General features: G+C 49.6%; 1 protein-coding gene across 1 annotated transcript in view; it reads right to left on the bottom strand.

Moving 5' to 3' along the window:
* Nucleotides 1-423: 423 nt before the first annotated feature.
* ABCD4 (ATP-binding cassette, sub-family D (ALD), member 4) overlaps nt 424-15,626 on the bottom strand; it is a 26,968-nt gene continuing 11,765 nt past the window's right edge. The window contains exons 2-19 of the mRNA XM_006865609.1: nt 11,532-11,650; nt 11,264-11,391; nt 9,966-10,105; nt 8,848-8,964; nt 8,384-8,509; nt 7,809-7,859; nt 5,553-5,647; nt 5,158-5,279; nt 4,968-5,059; nt 4,722-4,811; nt 3,047-3,252; nt 2,806-2,897; nt 2,358-2,394; nt 1,941-1,990; nt 1,445-1,497; nt 1,048-1,124; nt 631-746; nt 424-492 (exon numbers count right to left, since the gene is read on the bottom strand). Coding sequence (XP_006865671.1) covers nt 424-492; nt 631-746; nt 1,048-1,124; nt 1,445-1,497; nt 1,941-1,990; nt 2,358-2,394; nt 2,806-2,897; nt 3,047-3,252; nt 4,722-4,811; nt 4,968-5,059; nt 5,158-5,279; nt 5,553-5,647; nt 7,809-7,859; nt 8,384-8,509; nt 8,848-8,964; nt 9,966-10,105; nt 11,264-11,391; nt 11,532-11,650 — 1,780 coding nt within the window. The remainder of the gene's footprint in view (nt 493-630; nt 747-1,047; nt 1,125-1,444; nt 1,498-1,940; nt 1,991-2,357; nt 2,395-2,805; nt 2,898-3,046; nt 3,253-4,721; nt 4,812-4,967; nt 5,060-5,157; nt 5,280-5,552; nt 5,648-7,808; nt 7,860-8,383; nt 8,510-8,847; nt 8,965-9,965; nt 10,106-11,263; nt 11,392-11,531; nt 11,651-15,626) is intronic.

The following is a 15,626-nucleotide window of genomic DNA, read 5'->3' as shown; positions in this document are numbered from 1 at the left end:
AAATGGTCAGTTAATTACAGTTAAAAATCTACCATTTCAAAATTTAACTGAATTAAGAGCCAAAGATTTCAGGATCTCTTGATTCCAGTTCTCTTTCCACTTTGACTCTTCATTTCTTGTAGATCTCACATGTTAAGATTTTTCTTTAGGAAACACAATCTGAAGTCACTTGGAAGTAATCAGCACTTCAAGTACACAGAGGCCCCAGGTAAGGACGCTGCGCGGGAGGTGCTCTGACTAAGGCTGGATGCCTCATGGAGGCCTCACCAGGCTGAGCCGACTGCTGGCTACACCCACCTTCCCAGGACCAGTGAGGCAAACCGAGGCTCATGCCTTCCCAGGCCAGTCCACCTGGTCTCTCCTGGAATCTGCTGGTCTACCAGAGCTTGGCTCTCCTTCCAGTGGCCATTTGCATCCTTGACTTCATTCTCCCTTGGTTCTGGTCAGCTCCCATTTGCCTCCTCCACAGAGTTTCAGAACCCAGGAATGAAACTACAAGAGATAGGCCACTAGCACACAGAGTTCAAGCTGCCCTAGCCCTCTTGATTACCCTTCTCCCCATTTTAGGCACCTCTGGCCCCAACCAGGCCCAGTCTTTGGGCTCTTTCTCCTCCTCAGGGGCATGGGTACCTTTTCAAGGCTACGCCGATGCCCCACGCTGATGCACGTCATGCCCAGCTGATGGCAGATGCGGTACAGCTCACTCTCTACCTCCTCTGTCAGGGCACTGGTGGCTTCATCAAGCACTGAGGACAGAACCAGCAGGTAGAGATCAAAGGCCTGCTGCAGTCCCTCAAGCTGACTCCCAGGCTCCAGCTGCTGCAATGGCAGCGAAATTACAAATTGTACTAGAACATCCAAGGCTGCTTCTGGAAAGGGCTTGTGATCCTGTTCGAAGCTGGTGGAGAGCAGGGAAGGAGGGCTAGGGGTCTCCTCTGCAGGGCACACAGAGATGCCCAGTGTGCACAGGTGTGCTCTCCTACCCATGTGCATACTTGCCCAGGTGGACATGAATCTGCGCTTGTCCATCTGCCGGGCGGTCCTCACCTGCAAACTTGGGCTGCAGGTAGAAGAGCCGAGTGAAGGAGAGCCTCTGCATCTCTCCTGGAGACAGAACGTCATACCTGAAGAAAGGGGAGAAGGGAGCCTGAAGGCCCACACTACAGGGCAGGTGGCAGCCTCTAGGAAGGGCAATTAGCATGTGATCTGGGCTGCAGACTGGCCTGGGCCTAGAATGGGCCTGGGTAGGAGGTTCTCTCACTCACTCCTTTCATCCACAGCCCTGCTGCCCACACAGGTAAGCCCCAAACTCTGCTCCTGAAGGCATAAAACATGACCTCAACAGACCATCCAAACATCTGGCTTTGTGGTCAGAAGTCATGGTCCCTGAGACTACAGCCATCGTCAGGTAACTGGCTCAGGCACACCCCAACCTCCTCCTTACCAGTTCCAATCGACCTGCTGGTCCAGGCCCCCTGTCCTTGTCACCAAGCTGGACTGTAACAGACCCAGATATATGCTATCTCAGAAAGGGACCAGTGCTGCTTCCTGCCCCCCTGAGGATCTCCCCAAGCCCCCACATCCCTCGGAGACACCGTGTGGGTGGGGGGAGCTGTCCACACTAAGCAGGTGGAGCCGTCTGTGCCCTGCACTGCTCAGAACTGCTGGGGCGTGCTGATAGTAGGAGCAGACAGATGGAGTCAGCTTTGCTAGTCTTTAAAAATTCTCGACAGAGTGAACTTCTGTAGTCTGTATTGGGCCAACAGCTCCCAGCACCTCTGCCCATGCACTCAGCTGTGTACCCCTGCACTTCTGCCTCACACCTCCAGTCCTGCACCCTGAGAACAGTCTGGCTGTGCAGGTGCCAGCACTTGGGAAGGAAGTGGCAGGTGAGTGCTACCAGGTGGGCTCTGGATCACAGGGGCCCTGCCTCCACTTACAAGGCCTGCCAACTCCAAGAACCGCACAATCCTCTCATCATCAGCAGAGCCTGCAAAACAGAGGTGGCTTCTTCAGAAGACCAGCTCCTTCTGGGTAACCAAGTGACACACAGATGGGCGGCGCACATCATGGTGGCTGACCAGGGTCACCAGAAGGGAAAGGCAGCAGAGACAAGAAGAAAGGAGAGCATTACTTCCATGCTTCCACTGGGCATCTCTGCCCATGGAGGGGTAGACAGAGCAAGATGAGATAAAGGTATAGACCCCAAATAGTGCACAGGTGAAGGAGGAAGAGCAGATAGAACCTGAGGCTAGCAGTTGGCTGGGTCTCTTCCAAAAAGCACATGTGAAGCCACGGTCACACACAGCAGGGACAACTGAGATGGGAGGACATGAAGTATGGAGGCTCCAGCTCACCTGAGTCTGGGTAGATCTCCTTCAGGGGATAAATCACCTGATAAAACAAAAACCAGATTGGCCTAGGAAGGCCAACAAGAGGAGATCAGCACATAAGCCTACCCTCTCCTAGAAACATGCCAGGAACCTCCAGGGAAGCCAGGTCCTCTCCACCTGAGGACCCATGGGAGAGGCTGGGGGCTGGCAGATGATGATACAGGGTCAATGCAACCTTCAGAAGTATTTTGGGAGAAAGGGACCCCAGGATCCAGCACTGGTACTCAGCAAACAGGTGGGATTCAGAAGTTGACCTGAATACATGGGCCAAGTCATGGGTGGTGAATGCAAGCTTCCTGGCATGGGACATTTTCATCCCACCCTCTGTCCCATGACACCCTAGAGAATGAAACCTGCCAGCAACCACACTGCCAGGAGCCAGTTGTGAAAGGACGGGGAGGGGAGGGCTGACCTGCTCACGAAGGGTGCCATCAGTGAAGAAGGGCTTCTGAGGCAGGAAGAGCACCCCGTGGGGTCCGAAGTCTGTCAGCATCTGCACTGAGCCTGCAGGGCCCACAGACCCCCCTCCATCTTGAGATCTCCCAGAGGGGTAACTGCCCCCTCTTCCCTCTGCCTCATCATCTACTTTCCCCAACAAAGGCGGCAGGATTCCCCCATGCCCAGGGTCACTGCAGGACAGGCGCACTTCTCACCCCGAGTGCTCTCCCAGAGGCCACCGAGCACACGCAGCAAGGAGGTCTTGCCAGTGCCCGTGTTGCCCGTGATGAGCAGGTTCTGGCCCTCGGAGATCTTCAGGCCCAGGTCCTTGATTAAGGGCTTGTCCGAGGAGGGGGCCGAGATGGAGACTCGCTCCAGGGCAAAAGCTGTGTCTGCTAGCTCTGCAGGCCACCCCGGCGCCCTGACGTCAGGGAAGGGGGAGGAGTCAGGGAGCGCAGTGGCACCAGAATTTCCAAGGGGAGGAGCTTCTCTTTCTGAATAAGGGGTGCAGGTAGAGCACCAAAGGTAATAGGCTGGGAATATTGGTTCATTTTAGCACCCACAATTCATAGGTACTCTCATTTGGCTGATGAGGAATCTAAGAACCAGGTGTGCCTAACTTGTCCAAAGGTCCAGAGCAGGGTGGCACAGAGCTGGCTTTGTTTAATTCTAATACAGGTGTTTTCATTATGTCACAGTGGGGTTAGAGTATTTGTAAGAATGGGGATCATAATTCTCAACAGTTGTGGGGCTCCTGGACCACTGTGGATTCTGTCTCCCCAACAAAGCCACCAGTTCCTAAAGTCCCTGGGCACACAGATGCATGAAGCTTCACTTCTGAGCAGGAGTTCCTGAAAGGAGACGGTAGGTCCTGGAACTCACACTGTTCACATTTACTGAAGTGTTTCCTATGTGGCCAGTCATCACCTAAGTACAGATCACAGATTGTCACACTTAATCTTTATAACAACACTAAGAGGAAAAGCAACCAAAGGAGTTGTTGTTGAGTAGATGCCAATTCATGCGACCCCACGTGTGTCAGAGTAGATCTGAGCTCCATAGGTTTTTAACAGCTGATTTTTCTAAAACAGATCGTCAAGACTTTCTTCTAAGGTCCCTCTGGTGGACTTGAACCTCCAGCCTATTGGTTAGTAGCCAATCACATTAACCATTGGCATCACCCTTTTTAGAGGAAAAAGAAACTGAGACACATAAAAGTATTTTCCCAAGAAAAGTGAGATGAAACAAATCCTTAATCTACAGAAAAGTCAAAAGCATTACAGACCTAGCAAAGATCCATGAATAAAGATGCCTCCGAGTCTAACTGAGGAACAAGAATAGGCACGCCCAGGGGAAAGGCAAGGAGTCTCTGCAGGGTGCAAACCACTGAAGTGCTGGACTACTAACCTAAAGGTTGGAGGTTCAAGTCCACCCAGAAGTACCTTAGAAGAAAGGCCTGGTGATCTAGCACCAACAAATCAGTCATTAAAAAAATCTACGAAGTAGAGTTTTGTTCAGGCACACATGGGTTACCACCAGTTGAGATGGCCTGGGGACAGGCAGGTGTCAGGGTTCATTGGGAGAAGAAAGAGGCCCAGGAAGGATGTGTTTCTGACTTCTGTTTTTATACTTGGGCCCAGCCTGAAGGCACGTTTGTGCTCTGCTTCCTGAAGCTGGGGGAATGATGTACAAGACCCCAGTGGCTGTGGGAACAGCAGTAGTGACTGTGAACACTTACAGCGTGTCTCCACAAGATGGCGATTTCTTTCACGGAATCCTCACAACCCTGCCACCCAGCTGGGAAAGGACACGGCTCTAGGGTGAACCTAGCTGAGTGATTCCACAGCTGTATTCCCAACTACTGCACCCCGCTGCCAGCCCAGTGCTCACATGTCCATGTCCCATTTGCTCTCGTCCAGGTCCTCAGAGTCCTGTGACTTCAGGGACATGTCCAGCAGGGTCTCCTGCAGCTCCCCAATCCTGGGCAAGAAAGGACAACCTGAGGCAGGGGAGCCCGGGTGAAAGCTATACTCATTCTCCTGCCCCACGCCCACTACTGTAGTATGGTGCCCTTTCTGTCCCTTTTCTCATTCAGCTACTTTGCAGAGACTGAAGAGGGGCTGGATGCAGCCTCACCGGTGGGTATAGCCGGCCACGTCGGTGAGCGTAGTGGAGAGATCTATGAGTCGGGTGAAGCAGCTGATGAGGTAGATGCACACAAAGGCATTCTGAGGAGGAGGAGGACAGTCACTGCCAGCCTCAGCCCTGGCTGTTGGGCCAAAGGGCCGAGGGGCAGACCTGAGGGGCCACCGCGAGGAATGTTTACCTTGCTGACCAGGGTACTAAGCTCTGTGGGGCTCAGGTCTCCATACACCCCACTGAAGATGGGGATTGCAATGACAACATAGCTCAGGATGCTGCCCAGATAGTCAAATGTGTTTACGCCAACTATAGAAGACAGACTGTGTAAGCGACTTGGACCACTCAAGTGCTCTTTGGGGGACACAGCTCTTGGGATGGGCAGCAGGAAGCCAAGGAGGCCAAGCGGGTCCCTGAGTCCACCTCTTCCTGAGAACACTCAGGGCAAAGGCAGTGGCTCCCCTGGTGACTCTGTCAGGGAAAATCTGTTGTAACTGTGAGCACGCGGGAAGATGTGGGCAGGGAAGGCGACTACCCCAGCTTGAGGCTCGGGACCCTGGGAGCCAGGATTTCTCCACCTACTGTAGAGCCAGAGCTCCCTGGACATCAGCTCCCTCTGGGTCTGCAGGAGCCTCTGCAGCCTTCGATCTGTCCTCATGTGCTCCACGTGCCCAGCCCTGATGAGAAAGGCTGGCATGTCCATGTGGCCAGCAGGGGGACCCCGCCCCCACAGCACGCCCTCCTCTAGAGACCAAGCCCATTCTGTTAAGTGCTGTCCAGTAGGTTCTGACTCACAGAAGCCCTGTATGGGGTTTCCCAGCAGTGCTGCTGATCTTGTGTTTAGTCAAACAGACTGGGTGATGTGGACAGGTTTCTGAAGTCTCTGAGTCTTAGTTTTCCATCTTGAAGAGGAGTTGATAATATTTTTGTAATCGGCTGTTGTGAGTTGCCACTGAGTTGATCCAACTCTTGGCGATCCCACATCCCACATGGACAGAGGAGACTGTTCTCTAGGACTTTCATGGCTGTTAGCTTTGGAAGCAGATCACCTTACACTGAGGCATCTCTGGGAGGTTCAGCTGCTGGTTAAGACGTCACCCAAGGACTCCATGGTGAGAGGTTAGAGTAAGCATTAGAGTTACTGATGATAATTACTGCAGTGATGAAACAAGCATCCGCAGACTGGTCACTACGCGCTAGACTCTGCTAGTGAAGCTGATTCCAACTCACAGCAACCCCTTGTGTGTCAGAGCACAACTGCGCTCCACAGGACTTTCAACTGCTGAATTTTGGGAAGTGGATCACCAGACCTTTCTTCTGAGGTTCTTCTGGGCAGACTCAAACCTCCAACCTTTTGGTTAGCAGCCGAGAATATTAATCAGAGACTCCTGTGTCAGTTAGCTAGTGGGGTCATGAGGTGGGCAGTGCCTGGGCTGGTGAGGCTCACAGGGGGCACAGACAGGCAGACGTGCTGACCACCAAGAAGCCTGCGCCCCGGGATAAGGCAACAGACAGGTCTGACCACCAAGGAATGTGGAAAAGTCCCCCCAGGTGAAGTGACCTGGGTTTCAAGGATGACAGAAATTTGCCACTAGAAAAGGTGGAAGAGAGAGAGAGGGGCATCTCAGGAGACTGTCAGCTTTTACAGATAGGGACACAGAGGTCACAGAAAAACCTGCTGGGAGCGCCAAAAAGGAATCTGTTTTTCCAGCTTTATGGGAGTCCCTGTATGGTGTTGGAGGATACGCACTGGACTGATGACCATAATGTTAGCAGCTCAAAGCCACCAGTCGTTCCTCGGAAACACTATACACGGTTGCTATGAGTTGGAACCGACTTGACAGCACTTAAAATTAAAAACAAAAGCAAAAGTCCCAGCATTATGAGCTGCAGATACCAAAAGTAAACCTGCCACACATCCAGCCCACCCACAACCAGATTCCACAGAGTGTTTTTGGTGTCCCCAAGTGTTGGAGTCCTGGTGTGCTGCTGTGGGGATAATGCACTGGACTGCAAGGTCAGTTTGAACCTCACGGTTGGTGGTTCAAATTCACCAGCCGCTCCTCAGAAAACCTATACAGGGTTGCTATGAGTCGGAACCCACTTGATGGCACTTAACAACAAGTGGTGGCAGCTATGAACTGCAGCAGAGACTGAGAGGCAAGCAAAGGTTCCTCCCAGGGCTACTCTGAACTGGTGATCCAAGGAGTCCCTTCCACAACTTGAACAAACCTCTGGGGCTTGCGGTATGGGTCTCAATACTGATCCCAGAGGTCTCACATCAGCAGTGCACAGGGACACACTGGCCCTGGAGGGGAGGGAGAGAGTGCCCACCACTGCTGTCAGTAGGCCCCTTTGGTGACTTGGAGAGTGTTTGTGGGGAGCAGGTCTCCCCTCCCATGAGACACCTCACACATTGCCACTCAGACAGGTAGAGGGAATGCCTCACGGTAATCTGCAAATGATGAAGCATTGATTCATTTCAGGCCAGAGTCCTCATGTGGCACTCACTGTAGAATAAACACAGGACTGCTAACCACAAGGTCGGAGGTTCAAACCCACCAGCCGCTCCTTGGAAACCCTCTACAAGGTTGCTAAGAGTTGAACTGACTTGACAGCACTTTAACAACAACAGGGCGACGGCCAGCCACTAGGGGGCACCACCAGCTTAAGAATCAGCCCTTGGATCTAAAGATGAGGCAGACAAGTGGAAAGAGGGAGAGGTACAGGCGGAGGGTCACACTCAGACCTAAACTCAGGGACACTTTCCTTCTCCACTCTCAGCTCTGACAAAATTGGGGGGTGGGGGGAGCACACAGTGGTCTCCTCCTGACTTACCTGTAGAAAGCAGCAGGCTCTGCATTGACCCGGATCTGCATGTGCTTGAACCTGGACAGGCCAAAGGGAATGTGCTGAGAACAGAGCCCTGGATCAAATCCTTCAGACACAGGGAAACTCGAATCCACCTCAGAATTGCAGCTGCCTTGCCCAATTCTATCCCAGACTGACTAAGGGGTGGGTGGAGGAGCAGCAGCGCTCTAAAGGCAGAGAGGGAGGGTAGGTCACTGCCCATAGATAGCACCTCATCCTCTTACGCTCAGGCCGGAAGCAGAAGGCCAAGAAGCATGGAGCAGGGGCTGGGCCCACCAGCTCCCAGGCCCGAATTGACCCGAAACAGGATGGCTGAACCAGGAACATGTGAGAAGGCCAACCAGACACTGTTCTCAGAGTGTCTCGTGTATAAACTCATGAATCCTCACATTCTAAGTAGGCCATAGCAACAGCTCCATTTTAGAGATGAGAAAACCAAAGCTCAGAGAGGTGAAGGGCCTTGCCCAAGACCACACAGCCGGGGTCTGAACTTAGACGCTCTCTCTCCAGGGCCCATTCCCTTAACCACATGCCTGACACACCTGAAATCCCCCTCTAGCTTCTCCTGCTGCACCAACTTCGCCACAATGGGGCCCATCAAAAGTTTGTTCACCATGGTCCCCAGGATGAAATACCCGAAGATGCTCACAGGCCCCAGCCAACCTGTGCTGAAAACCAGAGAAAAAGAGGGAGGTCTCAGCCCTGCCTCTGTCCTCCTCCAGGCAGCCCCCGTTCCATCTCAGCAGCTCTGTGGGTCTCCTATGTGGGTGGGAACATCTGGTACTGGTTCTAAGCCATCAGAGCACCATGATCTCTGGACAAACACCATGGGGCCAAAGGGAAGGCAGGGGCCCCAGGCATGCAAGGTGAGAAGATTCCTGGGGTGCAGATGGGAGGGAGGGAAGCCAAACCTCACATGGACCCTGACCTAAGAGCAGATTCTGCCCAATGTGTGAGCTCTTGACCTCTGGGGAACCCCAGGCTGGGTGGAGGGGAAAAGCCTCACCTTTGGAAGCACTGGTAAGTGTAGTAGACAAGGGTGAAGGGGGAGATAATCAGTTGCCTGGCCATGCTGCTGAGCTGCCGGCAGAACCGCTCCACATCCTGGCTGATGCGCTGGTCCCTATAGTCAACGACACAAAGTAACTGGACCCAGGGAGCTGGGCTGGTGGTGGTGGTGGTGGTGGGGCCCATGAAGAGCCAAGACAGCTTCACATGATCTCTTAACTGAATGAGCCCATTGGAAGATGGACCCAGACGTAGGCTGATTTCCTAGACAACTAGACTCTTAGGAGCTTTAAACAGGGTTCTGGAGAGTGGCTTCTTATGGAGTCTTAGTTTACCACTTAGCATCAAGGGGTCTGAGCCAGATGAGCTGAGGCCAAGACCAACTTGGGGCTGGATGAGTGGATCTGAAAGATCAGGAAAGCTGAGCTATCTCAATCCTCCCCAGAGTTTCTACGTGTGTCTGTCCCCACCTAAGCTAGCCAGCTGAGGAAGTTTCTGGTGATCGGAGCCATGGGGAAGAGCAGCCTGCCAAGAAACTTAGCTGTGAGGTTCCCCTTGACTAGGGGAAAGGTCACCCTAGACAACAAAGTGTTTGGGGGCAGGGTGGTGAGTGGGGCAGGGATGCAGGTGTGCCATATGCAGACCCTATATGGCCCATTTCACCACCAGAGACTCCTGCCTCGCATTCCCAAGGAGACATGAGCTGGGTAAGTTACTTGTACTCTCAGGGCCTGTTTCTTCACCTGTAAGTAACAGCTAACTTACACAGGAGCACTTGCTATGTGTCCGTAATACAAATTGTTCCCTTTTATTCTCACTGCACCCTTTGAGAGAGGGCCTATTTTAAAGGGGGAATGGGGAGTAATAAATGTGAGAGCTAAAAGCTGGGAGGAGACAATGGGGACTGAAAAGTCTGGCGAGGACCCTTTCTTCAGAGGGCACTTCATTTGGAGGCCAGGACACAAAGTGGACAAAAGGGAGCTGCCCCAGAGGCCTGGCCCCTTCCTTCCAGCTCTCTAGCTACATGTCAGCAGTATTCTCTAGGGCTAAGCCAGATGGACGGGGCCACTCGGAGGGTAGTGAGGATTGAGGGTGGGCGAGGGGCTGGGTGCCTACGGGTTATCGATGTCATCCCGCAGCACGTTGAGGGTGTAGTACACGCGACCCCGGAAGTAGAGGCGATGGAGGTGCTCGGTGAGGCCTTTCCTCCAGCTCACGTACAGCAGGTTGCAGGTGAACTGGTCAAAGCTCTTGAGCTGTGTAGTGGGGGAGGCAAGGGGAAGAGGAGGAGGAGGGAGACAGCTTCCTGCAAGTCTGGGTTCAAAGCTCAGCACTAGGCAGGAAGCCTCTGCCGACCAGCCCCAGCCCACTCTGACTGCTGTCTACTCAGCATTCTGTTTGCTTGCAGCATCTAGTCACGGGCGTTTCCCTTCCTCGTTCACTCATGTGCTCATTCTGTCACCAAATACCAAAGGGACATGAGCTCCTTTCTACAGTCTTTCTACTGCCTCATCCTGATGGCTGATGAGCTGCAGGTTGGGGACTCGATCTTCTATTCCACTTAGGTTCTACTCCTTCATCCCCAAAGCCTGGTGCATGGATCTGGATACACAGGTGCTTACTGACTGAAGAGCCATCAAGGTTTAACCTGAGTGTGATGAGAAAGGGCCCCCCTAGAAAACACAGTCTGGTGGAAAGCAGTAGGCTCGAGTGCTGACAGAAACCTTCACTCACCATTTACTAAGCACTAGGAAAAGGTGAATGGAGACAGACAATGACAAAGGTTGGAAAGAGCAACACAGAGGAGTTTAGTGCAAGGTATTAGGGAAGTATGAGAGGGCTTCTGAAAGTGTGTGGAACAACTGCATTATCTTTCAATTCCATTTGTCCATGAACTTTCTGAAGTCCCCTTGTATAGAGAAGGGGTAGAGGAAACCTGGAGAAGGAAGTTAGGGAGGACTCGGAAGAGGTCTCTTGAAAGACGAGCAAGCTTTAGTCAAGTGAGCATGAGGGCCAGCGGGGAAGAGGCTACTCTAGGTGAGAACACAGTAAATGCAAAGACTGGGCGGTGTGACTGGTACTAGGCTGAGTCAGGCTCAGTCCCCCGAAGGAGCAGCAGCTTTTGCTACTGATGTCAGGTCTAAAGTACTCTGAGCTCCCTGAAGCAAAAGTTCTAGGAATAAAGGGACAATGATCATTTCCATGACATGCTTAATTAAACCAGAACCTCATGGCTAGCCTTAGGAGCTTAAAACCACTGAGGAAGGGATCCCAACAGCAAACTCAATGCTCTACCTATGCTTCTGATCTTCAGGTTTCCAGAAAAGACAGGGAACATCCACCCACAGCTTGGTCCCTGGCGTTCCACTCATACCAGGCTAGGTAGGAAGGAAGACGCGAGGAGAGGACCTTACCGTGGCATTGAGAACAATGAGCACAACAGCCAGGAAAGTCAGCCTCTTAAAGCCATTCAAGTCTTTGCTCCCCAGGACCTGGTAGAACTGACTGGGGATCAAGCCCACCTGGTAGATCACCAGTTGTTCTAGACGAGGAGGAATCAGAAAACAGTGATGAGTAAGAATGGAAGGTGGGAGGCTTCCCCAGATCAACACACTAGGGAAAAGGAAAAGGACCCCAGACCAGGGCTGCCTTCCCTGCTCTAGCCTGGGCTAAAGCACTTACCCAGCAGGGCCACACAAAGAAGGGTCAAGAACATCAAGACATTCTCTGATGACCAAGATGGGAACAAAACCTTCTGTATCTGCAAAAACCGCTGGAGAAATTGCAGACCTAATTTGGACCTGAAGGAGAGAAACAGGAGAAACAGAGAGATGTTCAAGAGGGTAAGAAGGCTTTAGAGAGCAGTTACCAGCCTATGGCCAGTCAAACCACCCAGCATGCGCCCGATCTCAGAAACTAAGCAGGGTTGGGCCTGGTTAGTCCTTGGATGGGAGAGCAGCTGCCAGGCTTATTGGCATTGCTCTGTTGGGGGTGAGGTCACCAATGGTCTTCTAATGCTAAAGATGGTAGGCTGGGAATAAACCAGAGATGGAAAGGAAATTCTTTAAGTTGGTAGATGTAAGAAAAGATTATTTATTAAAAACTTACAGCATAAAACATAATTAATGCCCTCTGTACACAGGGTTGATAGGGATGGACAACTATTGAAAGTGCCATGGTTTGCCAAAAGAACCAATAGATCTATTTTGGAAGAAGTGCAGTCAGAGATGGCCAAACTTCGTCTCTCATACTTCAGACATACTGTCAGGAGAGAGCAGGCACTGGAGAAGGATATCAGGTCTGGTAAGGTGGAGGATCAGAGAAAAAGAGGACCCCCAATGAAATGGATTGGCCAAGTGGCAGCATCGATGGACTAAAGCATAGCAACAGTAGTGTGGTTGGCCCAGGATCGGGCAGTGTTTTGTTCTGCTGTGCAAACCAACCATTGAGTTGCTCGCTATGAGTCGGTACCAACTTAATGGCACCTAACAACAACAACCTAAAATGAAGGGTGGGAGGGAGGAATATAGGCACGAAGTGACTGACTTACAAGTTTTCAAGAGAGAGTTTAGTTTCAGAGTGTGTGTGTGGGTAGAATCCCCACTGAATAGTTTTCATCTTGTCTAGATGGGTCTGGTGAAAAGAGAAGGGGATAAGATTCTTATGATTCAATAGTGAGTAACTGTTATCATGACTAATTGCGAATGTTGCAACTGTAACTAACGGTAGAAGTTTTGTAACAAAAAGTGGGGAGTAGTTAATCTTACATTAGCACCATCAAGGGAGAAGAGCATGAGCAGAATGTGGGACCCTATTCAGCGAAGCAGAGACACCAGAGATGGAGGCAGAGATGATGACATGGAGAGAGAGAGCAGCTGAGGACTCTCGACTCGTGGAAAGAGAGGGTCTGAGTGCTGGTGGCCAGGAGGCAGGCTTGCAGATGGAGACAGAAAAATAGCAGTTTTGACTGGTGGCAGTCATTAGGTGCAGCCAGAGTGCTCCTTTACATTGAGATGTAATCCATACCAAAGGCTATGCTCTCCGATTTTCATCAGTAAATGTTTTAAGTCTTCGTCACATTCAGCAAGCAAGGATGTATCATGTGTATATCGCAAGCTGCTAAAGAGTCTTCCTCCAGTCCTGATGCCATGTTTTTCTTCATATAACCCGGCTTCTCAGATGATTTGCTCAGCATACAGTTTGAAAAAGACACGTGAATATTGGTAACTGCCAGCACTTATTAACCACATGATGTCCTGGTGTGGAACTATACGATAAGCACTAAACTACTAACTGCAAGGACGTTGGTTTAAACTCACCAGACGCTCTTCGGAAACCCTATACATGGTCACAATGAGCTGAAACCAACTTGATGGCACTTAACAACAAAACAACCATGGTTTCTTGGTACTTTATACTTGTACTAATTTATTTAATCCTCACAATCCTAAAATACGCAGACTACATCCTTATTTAAGGATGAGGGAATTAAGGCAAAAAAATTAAAGTATTTGTCCTGTCCCCCATTGAGCAAATGGTGGCCTTAGGATTTGTACACAATGCAACCTGGCTCCAAGAATCTGTGCTCCTATACTCGACAGCTTCTGATTATTAATTAAAAACTTATTTTTTTGTGATAAATATTTATATCAAGTTTGCCATTTTATCCATTTTTAATCATATAATTCAGTGACATTACTTATAGTCATCAAGTTGTACTGCCATCACTACTATACATTTCTGAACGTTCACATGACCACAGACAGGAGCTCAGTCTCTCTTGGATGATAACTCTCATCCTTCCCCCTGACTCTGTATGCATTAGTAAACTTTTCTGTCTATGCATCTGTCTAGTCTAGACACTTCCTGTAATGTGCTCATACAATTTCACTAGGCACACTGTTTTCAAGGCTTGTCCAAGTTATAACGTAAGTCAGGACTTCATTCCTCTTTAGGCCTGAATACTACTCCATTGCATGTACAAGGGGGCTTCAAAAAGTTTGAGGAAAAAATACCTTTTTTTTAAAAATTCAATTTTCCATGAACTTTTTGAAGTCCCTTGCATATATTACATTTTTAAAATTCATTCATCTATAAATTACTAATGGGAATGGTGGAGGAAAAGCTGGGCTATGACCTTAAACTATTAATAAAGATACTAAGTGGACAAATTTCTGGTGTAGGCAGAGGAGCTACAAAGACCCTCTGCAACAAAGACACACAGACCAAATGAAAGACATAATGAGACTCCTGGAAGCTTGAGCTTCAGAGGAAAGGATACGAAGTGGATTGAACATCAACGAGGAGAAGCTGAGTAAAAGCAGCAAGAGAGGAGACAACAGGGTGAACTGCTGGCTAACTTGATGCAGTACAGTTTTCTGAGAACAATCACCCTGACCTCAGACAAACTACTTCTGGATCAGGTTCCCTGATCCCAGACGACACCAAGAAAAACCAAATCAATGGAAAGTCGAGTTAGTGAGCTTGAAGACAAAACTTTCAATACTAATTTGTTAGAAAACAATTAAAAAAAACAACAACAACAAGCTTAAGAATTATGTGGGACACTATCAAGAGGAATAACTTATATGTGATCGGAATTCTAGAACAAGAAAACATACCCCCAAAAAAAGCACAGAGAAAATTGTTGATGAGCTGTTGGAAAAAAACTTCCCTAACATCATAAAGGAGTCCTGGTGTGGCACTGCAGGCTAATGCACCAGACTGCAAAGCCATTTGAACTGCAAGGTCGGTGGTTCAAGCTCACCAGCTGCTCCGCAGAAACCCTATATGAAGTCACTATGTATCGGAACCAACTTGATGGCACTTAACAACAACAACAACAGCATCATAAAAGTCATGATATGCAGCCAGGCAGCTGAATGAGCTCCAAACAGGATAGTTCCCAAAAGAAACACACAAAAACATATTATAATAATACTTCCCCAAACCAAAGGCAATGAAAAAAATCCTGAGAGCAGCTCAGTTACCTGTAAAATAGAACCAATAAGACTAAACTTTGATTTTTCAGTAGATGACATACATACAAGACTGAATGGAAACAACTGCTCACCACAATTCTATACCCAGCAAAGCAGTCCCTCAAATCTGATGACTAAATTAGTACATTTCCAGATAAACAAAAATGAAAGGAATCTGTAAAAGCCAGACCAGCCTTATAAAAAAAATACTAAAGGGAATTCTTTGGACCGAGAACTAACAACAGACAACTTGGGATTAACACGAATGACATCACCACCCAGATTCAACCCAGAGATACAAGTACCCAAAGTAAAACAGTCCCAAAGTAAACAGTGGGTTAATGTGCTGGACTGGAAGGTTGGTTTGAACCACAAGGTCAGCGGTTCAAGCTCACCAGCTGCTCCTCAGAAATGCCAATACAGAATCGCTTTGGGTCGGAACCGACGCAACAGCATATAACAACGAAGTAAAACAAACATGTTGTTGTTGTTAGGTGCCATTGAGTGGGTACCGACTCATGGTGACCTTATGCACCACACTCATCTGCAAGTTTGTCATACTGTGATGGCTTGTGAGTTGCTGTGATTCTGAAAGCTATGCTACTGGTATTTTAAATATCAGCAGGATCATCATGGTTGAGGTTTCAGATGAGCTGCCAGACGAAGACAGACTAGGAAGAAGGAGTAACGAACTACTTCTGAATATTTAGTCACTGAAAACCTTATGAATAGCAGAGAAAACAAACTTACAAGACTCAAAATAAGAAAATTGAGATATCAATTTTTAACAAGGTAA

This window comes from Chrysochloris asiatica, unplaced genomic scaffold, assembly GCF_000296735.1.
Source record: "Chrysochloris asiatica unplaced genomic scaffold, ChrAsi1.0 scaffold00079, whole genome shotgun sequence".
In the NCBI taxonomy this organism is placed as follows: domain Eukaryota; kingdom Metazoa; phylum Chordata; class Mammalia; order Afrosoricida; family Chrysochloridae; genus Chrysochloris; species Chrysochloris asiatica.
This window is presented reverse-complemented; position numbering and strand designations above follow the sequence as displayed.